This window comes from Chionomys nivalis, chromosome 3, assembly GCF_950005125.1.
Source record: "Chionomys nivalis chromosome 3, mChiNiv1.1, whole genome shotgun sequence".
Taxonomy (NCBI): Eukaryota; Metazoa; Chordata; class Mammalia; order Rodentia; family Cricetidae; genus Chionomys; species Chionomys nivalis.
The window spans coordinates 32,396,510-32,412,788 of record NC_080088.1 but is presented as its reverse complement, the minus strand read 5'-3'; the positions used below and the strand labels follow the sequence as shown (position 1 = coordinate 32,412,788).

Here is a 16,279-nt window from a genome sequence, read left to right as displayed (position 1 = left end):
CACTTGACCCAGTAACTTATAAATGATAGACAATTAATATATATTTAAACTTACTTGAAGAGAACCCAGATCCAGTTTTCCAGCACTGCAACTATGCTATCTCCATCCAAAGTGAGTAGAAACTAAGGTTACGGAAGGGTTGTAGAAGTAGAGGAAGGGAACAGTGTGAGTCCATAAATAGACTACACAGAAAGACATGCTAGTGTTCCTGGAAACCATTCATTAGAATTCCCAAAATACACTCACTAATAATCAACATCATCTTAGGATGAGGTTAACAGCTTAAGATTCTTATTCCAAAGCATGCTGTCAATCATTTAATCAGAGTGGTACAACTTGTAAATATTTTTATGGCCCACTTGACAGTATTTCAGTAGATCTAATCCTAACATCTTTTGAAAATAAAGTTTATAAGTTAAAATCTGTTTCCTAGAGATTACACTTTCATTCATTAGGTTTGGTCTACTGACTTAAGAACTAATGTCTGAAATTTGAACATTGGGGGGCAATCAGGAAAATAGTATTCTAGAAAAGTTTCCTAATGTAGATTATCTACACGACTCACATGTACTTTGGAAAGATTCAGGAACACATCAAAATGCTGGAAAAAAAAATCCAACTTTGGAAAAACTGCACCCTCCCCTTCTGCTACAAAAGGCTAATATCAATCACTGCAATAGCTGTTGCTGTGGTAGAGGGTGTGCTCAGTACATTACATGCATGAGTCTGAGCTCAGTCCCTAGCACCAAAAAAGTAAAGAAAATGTCACCTACACTTGTAAAAGACTAATATTATGGTATGGTTTTCATTCATTTTGATGACCTACTCAAACCCAGAGCTATTTTGTCAATGCACAGTTTCTAACTACTTAATTACTGTTATTATTTTATTTCAGTTTCTGGAGACAGGCTATCTCTACATAGTCCTGGCTGGTCTGGAACCAAGTAGACCAGGCTCACAGATCCTCCTACCACTGCCTTCCAACTGTGGGGACTAAATGCATCAGGCTATAATTATATGTTAAAGCAGGCCTTTACATCCATAATTTAGTAAGATCAGGTAAACAGCCTTCCTCTGGCAGAAAAACATCAACACTGGGAAGACCACAGAGTATCTCCAGACCTGCTATTATTCAAAGTGGCTTAATAAATTGCACGTTTTTCCCCCTGTAGTTTGGCATTTTAGTTTTTAAGACACATGAAATATGAATTTTTAGATACTAATAGAATATCTTAATGTAACACTGCTTACAATTTAGTAGACTATTTAAACATTTTTATTTAGTCATTTTAACAAAAAGGAGTTTTTAACCATACACCCTGCTATTACCTTGCTATTACACTATGGCAAAATAGTCCACAGTAAAAAAAAAAAAAAAAAAAGTCCAGAAGATCACTGAACTGAAAGCCCAATTGTCTTAGTCAGGGCTAGTATTGTAATAAAAATCCCATGATCAAAGCAACATGTGTCAGCCTGGCTGACACATCCACATCACTATTCATCATGAAAGAAGTCAGAAAAGGAACTCAAGCAGGGCAGGAACCTGGAGGCAGAACCTGATGCAGAGGCCATGAAGGAGAGTTGCTACTGGCCTGCTCAACCTGCTTTCTTATAGAACCCATTACCACCAGCCCAGGGGTGGCTCCCTCACAATAGGTTGAGCCCTTCCCCATCAATCACTAATTAAGAAAATGCTCTACAGACTGGTCTATAACCCAATCTTATCAGGCATTTTCTCAATGGAGGTTCCTCCTCTTGAAAGACTCTAGCTGCGTCAACTTAATATAAAACTAGGCAGTATGCCAATCAGTTCATAGTCTATGAGAAGCATTGTATGTGCCAGATTTTCCAAGTATTAGCTAGGTAGAATATAGCAAAAAGAACCTATAGCTTGCTTCAACTGATGCCATGGTGGTGGGCCAAGGAAGTCAATGTTTGCACTTCCTTTTGGTTCCAAGCTTCTTCAACAAATTTCAGTTCTAGATTTCTTTCTCTGGACATTTTCTTCATATTAGTTCCTTATATATTTGTTACACTGTCTCAGTCACCAATATTCCCACCAACCCGAATACAACTCTCTTAAATCTGAGTAATAAGGTCTACATTTTTGTACATCTACATATTAAATCAATGTGACCAAAAATTCTTGGGGTGGAAGACCAAACTTGAAACCTCCCCACCTAGTGTTTTGCTCATTTATTACTTCCCTGCAATATGAGGATCTATTTTGAGCCCAGATGCAGAGATAACCCCAAAAAGCAGCCAATCCTCTCAATCAAGAATATATCAAATTTAAGTTGACTTAAAACTATGTGTAGAAATCTGAGCCTTTCTTAGTGTTTTTATACATCTAAAGGTTCAATAGTGAAGATAAGTGAAGAGTTCCATAGTACTGACACAAATAGAACAAGGATAGTTTTTTCATCTCATGCTTTTCTCAGGATATTTAACTTAATCCTTAAAACCTAAATGAGTATAAAATCAAACTAAGTTTTCAAACCCGAGGAGAAGCAGAGTGACCTAGTTGCCTTACCTTGTGAACACACGGTAACCGTTCTGTGGGCTGCTGTTTCTTTATAATATGCTGACTATATACATAAAGGAAAAGCAACTTTGTGGTGTTAAACTGCCTAAAGCTCTCCTTAAGAACTGTGGGGCTGGGACCAGTTTACTATTCTAATACAGACAAAAAGGATTTCCCATCTTTATTAACTTATGTTAGAACACACTGATTTGTGCTCTTCATAGAGACATGCCACTAAAACAAAAGGGGAGGTGTGAATGAATGCTTACCTCTTCCAATATTCATAACCAATCACCCTAAATTATCGGAGTTCAATATAAAAATTAACAAGTATAATAAACCATAACATTTTCCAGATATTTTTTCAAATAGTAATTTAAAAACTAAAATTTTTAACCAAATCCAGGATCAGCAAATAGTTACTAGGTGATGAGAAATTTAAACTCTAACCTGGCAAATCAACTTTGGATCTCAAATCTAGTAACACAGAGGTGAAAACCTTTTTTAGGCTACATGTATGCATATTTCCACAGCCATGTAGTAAGTTCTAAAGGGGCTCTGTTTCTATTTTGAGGAGAATCAACCTCTGCCACAATCAGTAGGGAAGAACAGTAATTTGATTCCTAGGAATGGTGCACACCTTTAAATGTTCAAAGCACAGTTTCCATCTTTAGGGTATCATAGTCAATGTTCTATAAAACTGTTGGCTGAAGCCTAAGTAGTAATAAGGTCTGTGCTGAAAACAATGTTTGCTGCCCAAAATAGTTGAACAAAGTAGATTTTGAGATAATTTGCTTGGACTAGAACAGATAATTTGAAAGAGACGCTTCAAAAAGAAGTATAAGCTTTTCTTCCCAGGATAAATTATTGGACTCTTTGCACAAGTAAATTATTCATATTTTATATAATTAGTAACACTATACTAAGCATCTCTAAAATGTTACTTTTTGGTTTGTTTTTATTTTTCAGATAGCACTTTAGTAAGACCCATTTGTAAGATATCCAATAAGCCATGACTACTACTAATTGCTGCCACTTGGAGGTTCAGAGATTGTAAGCTTTCACTAAATAAATGAAAATAATACCTATGATTTCTAAGGCACACAGTTATCCACATCTCAAGTAGGATTTATTTGATGGACTGCAATAAGTTCTCACAACATTTGCTGTAACTCGGGTAGAAATAGCAAATATCCACATTAGTTTGGAGTCCAGAAAGGTATTTCAGCTAAAATACGTCAATCCTCACGTCGGCAATCACTTAGAGACGATCAGCGTTGTGCTGGGAAGGGTTTCCGCAGTGACTTCCAGCTGATGAATGGTGCTCAGTGCTTTGGAGGGTTAGGCAAATTCAGTTCCCTTTTGTTCAACAACGCCTCATCTCCACTACCTAAAACCTGGTCTCCAGTTCCACTATCCAATGTCTGCTTTACATTAGGTCTTCCTTCAGCGCTATTACACAAGGTGACTACATTATAAAAGGCCTCCAGATCACTCTGTTCAAATGTAACAGATGGTTTCAGTGATGTTCCAGGAGCAATGGAACCTCCTCCAATAATTCTCAGGTTGATAAATTTGATTTTCCAAGTATTTTCCACAAAAGGGCTACGGATAAGTCCAAAAATTTGCTCGAATATGCCCAAACAAGTATTTCCTCTGTGGACAGTCCCTGCAACTCCGACCATAACTAATCCATGAGGAGAAGAAGCACATTTTAGTCCTTGAGAATCGAGGTTGGGACTTAGAAAAAGAAATTCCTCTTTCACTAAAGACAGTAAACGAAGGCTCACGATTTCTGCTCCATGGTAGTCTATCACGTTTTGTTCTGAGGTACTATAAAAAAACCTAAGCTTGACATCATGCCAGAAGTGCTGCGGGCCCCATTCGTCCTGAGGTGGCCCCATAAAAGGATTCTGAGAATTAAGAAGCTCAAAGAACCACTGACAGAATTCTTCTCCTAAGCGACGAAAATCAATCTTTTCAGTTTTTTTATCTTCTTTTGCCTGCTGGTTAAGACAAACACAAAGTGAAGTGTAAGTTTACCTCTCACAGCCAAGTCTCCACAAACCTAACTAGTGCGAGCGAGCATACTGGTTAGGGCAGAGGGAACTGGTGAAACAAGCACAGCAAGTGAAGGTTTACCTTTCCCAGCCAAGTCTCTACAAACCCGTTTCCTATCTAATGCGAACATACCAGTTAGAGCAAAGGGAACTGAACCATATCATACACAGAAAAATTTCTTTCAAAAAGGAAGAAAATATTTTAAATTTAAATTTTAGCACAGTAAAATTTAACAAGGCCACAGCTGGGTTCAGTGGCACACAACTACAATGCCAGCTACTCAGGAAGCCGAGGTAGAAGGATGGCTTGAACACGGGAATCCAAGACCAGTCCCAGCATTCTCTCACTCATTCATCCTCATTCTCTCCCTCTCCTTTGCCCTTCCCACCCCTCTCATTTCCTTATCTCTCATATATTGGGGATCAAACCTGACAGATACCCAAGATCTTTTGTGTTTTCCCTTCCTCTAAGAAAGGGTCTTACTCTGTCCAACACTGACCTGGAGCTTGCAATCAAGTCTCCCTCCTGCATGTGACAGTCCTCCTAGTCTCATACCCTGGCTCCTCAAAACCAATTAGAACACAGTAAGATAGGGATGTCATATGCAGTTTCCATGATTTGGTCTTAGAAAAACTTTAAAGCCGGGCGATGATGGCGCACGCCTTTAATCCCAGCACTCGGGAGGCAGAGGCAGGTGGATCTCTGTGAGTTCGAGACCAGCCTGGTCTACAGAGCTAGTTCCAGGACAGGCTCCAAAGCCACAGAGAAACCCTGTCTCGAAAAACCAAAAAAAAAAAAAAAAAAGAAAAAAAAAAGTTTAAAAAAATCAAAAATGAACAAAACCCTTTAAAATATCAATGTCAGCATGAACAGTCAATGATAATGGTTTGTGTATAATTTTCCCTTGACTGTACACATCTCTCAAAATTTAAAACAAATTGCTTCAAATGGATCCTTTATTGACTAAACGTCAATAAAGGTGATTATGAAAATAAGGAATTGCAATAATTATTAAAACTCATTTTGCATTTTTCTAACTATTGAAAAGTAAGCTCTTGGTATGTGCTCTAACATAAAATGACAATTGTTTTTTTAATCAGGAGAGGTTTGTCACAATATCCCCTCTACCTTCTTTAAAGAGATAATTCTAAAGGTGATTGAAATGGGTAATTTTCCATGACTGGAATTAATACTATTATTTTTTTAATTAAAAGTGAATATTACTATAAAAACATGCTATATAAACGACTTCATACATCTATGTATGCCACAATATAGTACTCACCAAGAATAAGATATTATATCTTATTCTATACTAATGGAGTACCTGCTATTCAATATATTTAACAAAGAATATGATATTTAAGTACATTTTCCCAGTCTTCGCAATAAGCTTGATAACATTGCTATGAGCATTTTTTTCTATTTTCTGTATATTAAGCAAACGAGACCTTAACATATCATTTCCTAAGTAGTACTATGAAAATATAGTAACTACCCAGAGCTCAATCTATCAACATTAAGCAATCTGTATCTAACACACACACAAACTAGAGCAGCCAGGATCAACTGAAGAAAAGTGGAAATCATTTTTTGACACTTCCTAAATAAATTTTGACATGACTACCAAAGACAGTATTACAAAATGGCAAAGGAAATTGACGGTTAGCTTTCTTTTAAAGTACAAAACCATAAGAAGTGGAAGTAAAATGAAATGATTCTTATAATATGTTTCTAAACATACACTAGCTCGCATCTGTGGGAAGAGGACTATACTCCCACGCCCCCACACCCAATTCAATAGATTCCATGCACACCCCATCTGAGAAGGATCCGGCGTCTAAGTGGCTTCAGTGGTCTTAAAGAACATAAAGGAGGTAAAGACTAGATAACACATACTGAGAACCACTCGCCTCAGTTCTAGGATTATTTGCACAGTTTCAGACAGAACAGGGATTCAGAGCAGAAGTATAAATCTAGTGTACCTGTTGAAAGAGCTGGATATCCTCTGTCTTTGTAACTGGTTCTGCTGTCTCCTTCAGTTTTGGTGACTGTTTTTCCCAGTAATCTTTTGCATACTGAATAAGATTGTGTTTTTCAGTAGTTGGAGGTACAACCACCCCTTGTGTTGCCAAATACCTAAATATGACTTCTCGGTGGACTTTTTTGCGCCTCAGAAGTTCTTCTACATTCTGGCTGTAAACTAATATTGCATGAATAGCATCTAGAAAAAAATAACAGTAATTAACAAACAATCACAAGGCATTTGTAAATTTGCCCAACATCAGCAAAAACTCTACTAAAAAATATTTAAGGTCTTGTGATACTTGCTATCGCATAAGAGCTATGGCTTTGAAAAGGGAGATGTGGCTTATCCATTTGTTGGCTTTTCAAATCGTTCACACTTTAAACCTACTTTATCTTACTGGTGGTGGTAATGGTGGCAAAGACTTTAGTCCCAGCACTAGGGAGACAGAGGCAGGCAGTTCTTAGAGTTCCAAGCTAGGCTGGTCTACAAAGCCAAGTCAAGGACAGTCCGGGCTACATAATGAAATCCTGCCACCCCAAAACCAAAATAAAAAAATAAGAGTTGTTTTAATAAAAATATTTGACCCCAAACACCTAAAATCTATGAACCTTGAAAAAGTGATTAAAATGACAATATTTGAGATGTCAAGGAATATTGTCAAACTCCTGATTCTACAGATAATCAAAGTTGGTAAGTGGCAAAATCTGGAAGTTGTTTTTAAATTTAAAAAGTTGTCCTAAAAACACAGGCTAAAATCTATCTTTCAGACACACGACAGGTGCAAAATAGCAAAAATTAATTTTAAAAAATGCACAAATACCTTCCAAAGACCTTATTCCACGGAACACACAACATCTTTGAAGCCCCAAGTTCAAACTTCCCTAATACTATCCTCTTTTTCTACCCAGCTCAGGGTACCACTACATTCGAGTGTTTCTGTTTGTTCTTTTTTTAAATTTTTTTTTTGGGGGGGGGTTATTGTTATCCCTTTCTTTACAGCAACATAAAGATATTTTTTAATGTTTTATAAATTCAACGTACATATATATCTTTTGTGTATTACATACAACTTTTTTTAATTAAAAAAAAAAATCTTGTGATTTTGCCACTGCTCAACTTTAACTGTAGGACGAAGAGACTGAGCATTCCATGACATATATGGATTAAAGCCACCGGCCTTCTGTTGGCTGCAACAGGTTATTTCCCTAAGAGACCCACAAGAGATGTTTATGTTCTCCCTTTTCGGTGGAAAGAAAACAGCCAGAGCAGCAACCGCTCATTCCCCGGATGATAGAAACTTAAAACTAAATCCCACTCTGGGGCTTTCTGGAACTCCTGAGAAAGGCGGACTCGTATTCGGGTCATCGTGTCACCTAAACTGTACCCGGTCGGCCCCGGGACCGGACTCCGCCGGCTCCGGAAGCTGCAGAGCCGAGCACAGCCGCGGCCGGAGCGGCGTCCCCGCGAGTTCGGGTCCCGGGGGGCCCAGCAGCGTCTCCGGCCCGCCCGTCCCCTCTGCAGGAGGCTGCCGCCCGCCGGCGCGCCTACCTTGGCGGTCCACAGGCTGCACCAGGCGGTTGGTGACGGTGTCGCACAGGGCCATGATCTCGTCATTGTCCAGCAGGCCGAGCAGGTTCCGGCAGCCCTCCGTCTCTAGGTGGCTGAGCCCCGACATCTCGCCCCCGGGGAAGGGGGCAGAGGGCGACGCCACTAAAGTCGCCCTCTCGGCCCGTGGGCCGGCCGGCGCCTTGGCAACAGACACCGGAAGTGCCTTTCCAGTCGCTCTCGCCGGAACCGTATCGGATATTCCAGTCCCCCCTCCTGGGGGGGGGGGGAGTGCTTCCTTAGAAAGTCCGCGAGGAAACGCTAGGCATCCCAACTTATGGTTCCGGGCTGTCTGGGAGTAGCGTTCCACTGATCGCGCTTAAAAGAGGCATCGTGACCATTCACCTTCCACTCGAGGGTTGGTTAGAAACGAACCTTTAAAGTCACCAGCACCGACTCCTCCGGAAGCGCGACTTAAAGTGCAGCTCATGCGCGGGCGGCTGCGTGGGGCGGAGAGCGCAAGCGCGCTCCCGTCCTACCGCGGGGCTAGCAGGTGAACTCGCTCCTCCCTTCCTCCCCTCCCGTGGCCCGGGAATGTTTGAATGCCTGTCGTGTGTGGCCGATTTTGAGTTAGGTGAGCCTCGATATTGCTAGCTCCACAAGTGAAAATACACTTTTAAACACTATGCTTGGAAAATGTTTACAAAGAACTATAACTTGCTTAGCTGTGATCCCACTCTTTCCCACCTTGTGGATGACTTTATAGTCGAGCCCATGGAGGAAGTAGTGGAACCTGAGTTTGCAGCTGGTTGATCACAGGTACAACTGAAACAACCTGAGGCTTCAGATTTGCATCTAAGGTGCAGCTAAAGGGGCGAGGTGCCACACCGTCTTGGGACTGTGCCTCTCTAGCTGCATATCCTGACGCCTTTAGATTTGAATTAGTGGCTGGCATTTCCCACTGTAGTAATAGTTACTTGGTTGATGTGAGAGAAATAAACACAGACGACACACTCACCTCGGGCAGAAAGTGATTTGTGTTGTGAGTATAAGCAGGAGAAACTGAATTTCGGTTAGACTTTTTCCTAAATACAAAACAATATTTGGAGCAGGATAATTTATTGTTGGAGAGGTTGAGTTCTGCATTGCGGAATGCTTAGTACCTTCACTACATTTCCACAAGTAGTAGTGTGTCCTTCTCTAGCTTGCTGCACGTGAACATACCTCCAGAGTACCAAATGTTCCCCGAGAAAGAAAATCATTCCCAGGTGAACCACCAATTCACTTTCCCTAGGGGTTTCTGAGATAATGAAAATTACTTTTTGCATTGCACAGAACTAACCACTGTCCACTTCTGGGGTTTGAAATTTTGCAGTGTAGTAGTAAAACTGAGTATTTCAAGTTTTCCTTGATTTTGAGTCAAGTTTTTATATCCACGCGTGGCTAGTGACTACTGAATCGGATCATGTGGATCTAGAGATTTGTAGTCCATTCCGTAGACCTGTATCTTTTATGTTTGACCTCTGACTTCAATCCTTTTTATTTTCTAAATCCATTCGTGCAGATAAGTCACAAGGGTTGCTTTCTTGAACTTGCATTCCAGGTTTCTGCTTCAAAACCTTTGTTCTCACTATGTTACCTGAGATAGCCTTCCCTTCAGATATCTCAACTGCTCATTTCCCCTACTGTTTATTCAGGTCCCTGCTTCAAAATATTGCTAGGAAAGCCTCACTGCATTAGCCTATTCAAAGTCACCATCAACACCCTACTTATGTTTCCTACCTATTTTGCGTATCTCCAAAGTGTTTATATAATTTAGTATACTATATTGCTTATTGCTCTCATTCCACCCCTGTCCCATTATAAGGTGAGCTCTGTAAGGCAAGCAATTTTTGTTTCATTACTTTTACAAAGTCTGTTATTTTTAATAAATAAATACACCATGAATCCTGGATGGTTTTAAATGAGGATAGAATGATCCAGCTTGTTTCAAACAGGGTGACTTTGAGTCGTGGTATGAAAGGTGGGCTGAAGTGAGGAAAGAGAGCCCAATTAGGAGGCTACTAATATTAGTCTGTGTGACAGAATATGGCAAGCTGATGTCGAGTGAAACAGCCAATAGTCTTGGATAGCTGCAGGCTTTGGTTTGGGCCGCCAGAGTTGCCATTTACTGAGAAAAAGAACACTTGGTAAGGTAGATTTAATGGAGAATATAAGAGGCAAGAGCTCAGACTTTCTAGAGCAAGTGATGATACCTAAAAGAGTAAATCAAAGGAAGAAGGTTGGAACACAGAGAGGGTCCTGAATTAATTGTGATCCAATAGAATAGTATGAAGGCAGGTAGAATTTTCAATATGACTATAAGGACAGAGACAGAATAGTAATCCTAACTAATTTAGCAAGAGCATAACAAGAAGGGCTTGGTGTCAGGGCCTTCAATTACTAAATTCTTATGACCTTGCAGCAATAGTTGTCCCATTTTACAGAAATATAAAGTCAGTTGGATATTCTTTTTTAAATAGTTTATTAGATATGTGAGCATTTTGTATTTTGATGACATTAACTCCCTTCCCGATACTTTCCCCAGATACACCCTTACTCCCCTACCTTGTGTCCTCATATTTTTGACACCTGTCAACATCAGTTTGTGTTGCCAAGTATTTTTGGACATATGATCTTCAACTGGAACATGATCAATTTACCAGGGGCTAATTAAACTCTTAGAGAAAACTAACTTGCCCTCTCTGGGGGCTAACAATTGCTATTCCTCAGTTAGAGCAGGATTGTGTGCCCAGCTTTCCTGTCTGTGTTGTATTTGGCCTGGCTTGGCCTTGCACATGTCTTATGCATGTTGGGATTTCCTATTTGCTGCTGCCTGGCTGTGTCCAGAAGACAGTTTCCTTGTCTTCTATTGCCTCTGGCTCTTGCAGTCTTTCCATCTCCTATTCTGAAGTGGTCCCTTAGCCTTTGGTGGGAGAATACTGAGTGTGTGTGTGGCGGGGGGGGGGTGTGCTGAGGATTCAGTTTCTTATTCTCTACACCTTGGCCAATTTGGTGTGTCTGTGTTATTAACCATTTGCTATAGAGATAGAATTGTCTCTGATGATGGTTGGGAGATGCATTAATCCATGGGTATATTGATAAGTCATTATGTCCACTTAGTGGTATATTACCACTTACATTTCCAGAATAAAACTATCATTCTAGAATTTGAGCACAATCTTACTTATCTACATACCCGTTTTAACTGTTTCTAATAACTATGAGCTGAATACATTTTATAAGAGATGTAAGACATACACATTGTAAAGAGACATCAGATTATACTCAATATATTTTTTTGAGAAGAAAATAAAATTTTCTCAGGGGTTAAGCCATTTCAGGTATCAGTTCTTACTATCTATTCACTAAGTTGTGGGAGAGTTTTTAAGGAGTTAAGAGGAGTTTATCATATAGGGATATATGGTACACTATGTTGATTTTATTAGTTCCAAACTTTAGCTTGTGTAAGAGTTCCCCGAGATTTGTGATAGATATAATGGGTACTAGCTCATAGATAAGCACTAAGGAAACCAGGAATAGTAATCACACAGGCTTATCTCTTCAGTGGCAGGGATGTATACCTGTTTTTACCCCACCTGGAAGGCTGGAAGTGGTTAATAACCTGGTGACCTTTGCTATCTGTAGGACTAGGCCTCACCCAAATCTCCCAGTTGCTTATTTCAGAGTCTTTCTCCCTAGACTTTTATCGTTAGCTATGTTTCTCAGTCAGTAGGAGCCATCCATATGGGAGATGTACTTTATAGCCTGAGGACCTCTACACTATCTGAGACCACATCAGATCCTAGGCCAGTAAGCTATAGAGCCTACCTTCATGTACTTTGTAGAAGAGTTTCACTGTTGTTATGAATTGTTTTATTATACACATTCGATTGAGATAATTGTTACCAGGAAACTTTTTTTTTCCAAAATTAAACCGTACTTAAATGTGTCTACAATAAACTGCACGGTGTCAGACTCTAGAAGTTTGAACCAGCTTAGCTAAGTTGTGCTGAACCAAGTTTCCTTCTTAAATCTTGTGGTTTCTCTTTCTGCTAGCAATAGAGCTTGAAGGGACCCTTCCCCCTTCACACATAATAGAAATAAATTGTTATTTAACCTAATATTTAACAAGCTTCCTTGTGATACTATTGTTCTGCTACAGGGACCACACTTTTTAAGAATCATTAGAAGATATTAAGCTGTCAACTGTGTCCACTGGACTACAGCCTGTCCTTTAAATCGCTGATTCTCATAAGGTTGTCTCTGTTTGAACGTCTCTTCATTCATGTTTGTAGGGACCATGGCAGACTGGAAAAGTTTGATTATTCAATTGGGTAACCCTTCTAACTCTTAGGCATCTGACAGTGCTCACCCTTGAATTATTAGAGGTGACACATGGTAAGACAGTAAAATGAGAAGCCATTTTTCTTCTGTATGTAGCACTCCTCAATGAAATGAACTGGTTTTTTTTTTTATGAAAATAACATTGAATGGCCATTTTAAAATGTGATATATAACCTGAATTTATGTCCTAGTTAAACACTGATTCTTCAAATATGGATTTTTTGCTGTTTGAATATAGCATGTTTGATTTGAGCATGTACACAAGTTTATACTAAGATATCATGAAGAACATTAATTATCAGATCATTAAATCATCCTTGACAGTATTAACTTTTGAAGGACTATGCTGGCTCCTGTGAGCTTGTTCCGGCACAGCATGACTCCTCCTCACTCCTGCTTCTTGGCACATACCTTTTCTGCATGCTGCCTCTGCTTTTCTAACTCAGCTGTGATGTAGACAGAGTTGGTAGTGTGCTTTTTCAGCTTTCCAGCACCCAACCTTGGGTCGAGTAAACTATGCTTATACATTATCTAGTGTTGAGTGTAATGGCAATACCAAAAGATGGAAAAACTATGAATGGAACTTAACTTGATTATAAGAGAACTTAGTACTATCTTCCCCAGACTCTTCCAGTTCCAGGAAAGAAAAATGGAAAGTTACCTAAGCAACAACTTGTTTAAATATCATAATAGATTCATTGTTCTGAAAACAGATCAGGTTTAGTCCAAGATCATATGTCCTTCAGTCAGAAAATTCTGCACTTCAGTGCTAGAATATTTCATGAACATTTTCATGTGTCAAACTGTTGTTTGTAATGTATGCAAATCCCTTTAATGCATCTATTCATTCATTTGCAGCGCTACCTCATTACTTTAAAAGATTTTCTACTTATATACCATTTTCCAAATTTTTAAGTTATAGCTAATTGGTCAGGGTTATTTTGGGATTTTTGTTGTTTTTTTGTTCCTGTTACTGAACTAAAAGAGGAGCCCTTATGTTCAAGATCACTTTTGGAATCAAATAATAACTTTCATGATTTTTTTTAAAAAAAAAAATATTGGCATTAAAACCAGGGCCTCAAGCATGCCAAACATGCTTTTCACTGCTGAATCATACCTCTAATCCTTTTTAAAATAAGGATGAAAATAGTGAGCATGACAGGTAATAAGGTGTATCCCAGGGAATAAGCTGTATCCTGACATCCAGTGACTCCCTCATTTAAGTGACAGGAAGCACTTCATCCTTGTAGGCACTAATGTTGATATATGCATTAGAGTACTACTCAGCAGTAAAAAACAATGGCATCTTGAATTTTGCATGGAAATGGATGGAAATAGAAAACACTATCCTGAGTGAGATAACCCAGACCCCAAAAGATGAATATGGTATGTACTCACACATTTGTGGACTCTAGCCATAAACCAAGGACATTAAGCCTATAGTTCACAAGCCTAGAGAAGCCAAATAACAAGGTGAACCCAAAGAAAAACATATATAGATCCTTCTGGAAATTGGAAGCAAACAAGATTGCCAGGCAAAAGTTGTGAGCATGGGGGTGGGGCAGGGGTGGGAGTGAGGTTGGGGAAAGGGAAGAGGGGGAGAGGGAAGGGAAAAGGGAAGGGCTGGCAACAGCTTGGGGGAGTGGGAGGGTGGAGATGGAGGAAGGGCGGATATAGGAGCAGGGAAGAAGATACCTACATTAAGGGAGCCATTTTAGGGTTGCCAAGAGACTTGGCTCTAGAGGGGATCCCAGGTGTCCACGGAGATGTTCCCAGCTAGGTCCTTGGGCAGCAGAGCAGAGGGTGCCTGAACTGGCCTTGCCCCACTATCACACTGATGATTATCTCGAATATCACCATAGAATTTTCGTCCGGCAACGGATGGAGATAGAGACAGAGACCCTCATCAGAGCAACGGACTGAGCTCCCAAGGTCCACTTGAAGGGCAGGAGGAGGGAGAAGATGAGCGAGTAAGTTGGGACCAGAAGGGGTTAGTCCACCAACTGAGGCAGTGTGCCTGTTCTAATGGGAGCTCACCAAATCCAGATGAACCGGGTCTGAACAAGCATGTGATCAAACTGGACTCTCGGATTGTAGCTGACAATGGGGGCTGACTGAGAAGCCATTGATAAAGGCACTGGGACTTGTTTTTTACGGCCATGTTCTGGCTTTTTGGGACCCTAGTCTATGTGGATGCACAGCTCCCTAAGCCTGGATGTAGGGGGGAGGGTCTTGGACTTCCCACAGGGCAGGGTTCCCAGCCCTCTCTCAAGCAGGGAGGGGGAGGGAGGAGAATGGCTAGGGGAGGAGGAAGGGATTGGGAGGAGGGAAGTAAGTGTAAATATTTGAATGGAAAAATAAAATAAAATGTTGACATATGACATTGCCTGGCATCTGCTGAGCGCTGATACTTCCTTTTGCCCCAAGTCTACAGTCTTTAGTTATCCTTTACTAAAGTCTACTGAAGTAACTTCAATAGCCATCATTTTATGTGTGATGTTTGTGTGTGAATATGTTTATGTGCACCATGTGTATGTATGCCTGGTGCCCATGGAAGACAGAAAAGGGTTTTAAACCCCCTGGAACTGTTGTGAGCTGTCATGTGATGCTATGAACTGACCCAGGTCCTTTAGAGAGCAGTAAGCACTCTAAACCTCTGAATCACCTTTTCAGCTACCTCTATGAACTGTTACCCCCATCCAGCCTTAAAATATAAACAGAACTCTACTTCCATCATTTTCTATGAGGTTTCAAAAAATTTTCAATAACCTGAATGTGATACATTAACTGAAATATTTCACTTTTAGGACACATAAAAATTTCTTTCATATAGGCTGAATTCTTCTTGAAATCAGTGTACTACATAAAACTGAACACTTGCATTATCAACAAGGACAATGTTTTATTGAACAAATCTATGTACAATACAAAAAGTTTCTTGAAATGAGACACTATTGTTGATTTATTGCAGTTCAATGGCTCAGTTTTAATTTGTACTTTTATAAAATGCAAAGTAAAATAATTTAATATTCAACAAGGAAGCACAAATTTCCCTTCTTGCTGAATCTGTAATATCTTTCACATAATAACAATTCCAAAATGCATATGCAGCATTTGCTCATTCTGAAAAGGTGTTTGACAGTACCAAATAAATTAAAAAATAAACACTATCATCCCTTTTAGGCTTTTCATTCATACAACATTAAACCAAACATGGAATTACAGCTAAACGTTCAGTGTGATTTGAAAAGAATCACAAGATCAATGATACAAATTATGTATTCATTATATATTGGTGGTTTTCAAAAAATGAATATGGCTAGTGCCCAAAGTACCAGTGTCTTTGTCCATGGAGACTCCCTCCTGTGCGTCTTCTGTGTCTAGCAGCAAGGGTTCAGGTATGCACTTTTCCTGACCTCACTGACACATAGAAGAATTTTAAAACAAAGATTTGAAATTTGGTCCATGTATCCTCAACATAAAAGTAGAAAAAAAGAAAGGAGATGGAAAAGAGTGTAAGTAAGACAAAAGCTTCCTTTCTAAATGTCAAACCAGATCTGCTGTAAGTTCACACAAAAGCAAAGTGTTTTGGAGTAAAATCATAAAATGCACACATTCTTTCAAGAGGTAAAAGTGAGAAGTATATAAAGAGGTAAGAAAAATGTGGTCAAACAGAATGTTACGTGACATTTTGATTTGATTAAATATGAACCATTTTTATCTATATGAAAAAT

At 39.5% G+C, this 16,279-nt stretch overlaps 1 protein-coding gene across 1 annotated transcript; it reads right to left on the bottom strand.

Annotated features, from left to right (window-relative positions):
• Window positions 1–1,412: 1,412 nt before the first annotated feature.
• C3H3orf38 (chromosome 3 C3orf38 homolog) lies at window positions 1,413–8,561 on the bottom strand. Its single transcript, XM_057763433.1, has 3 exons — window positions 8,163–8,561; window positions 6,571–6,809; window positions 1,413–4,530 (listed from the first exon to the last, which is right to left on the bottom strand). The coding sequence occupies exons 1-3, from the start codon at window positions 8,287–8,289 to the stop codon at window positions 3,850–3,852; spliced, it is 1,047 nt and encodes a 348-aa protein (XP_057619416.1). The 5' UTR covers window positions 8,290–8,561; the 3' UTR covers window positions 1,413–3,849.
• Window positions 8,562–16,279: the final 7,718 nt, after the last annotated feature.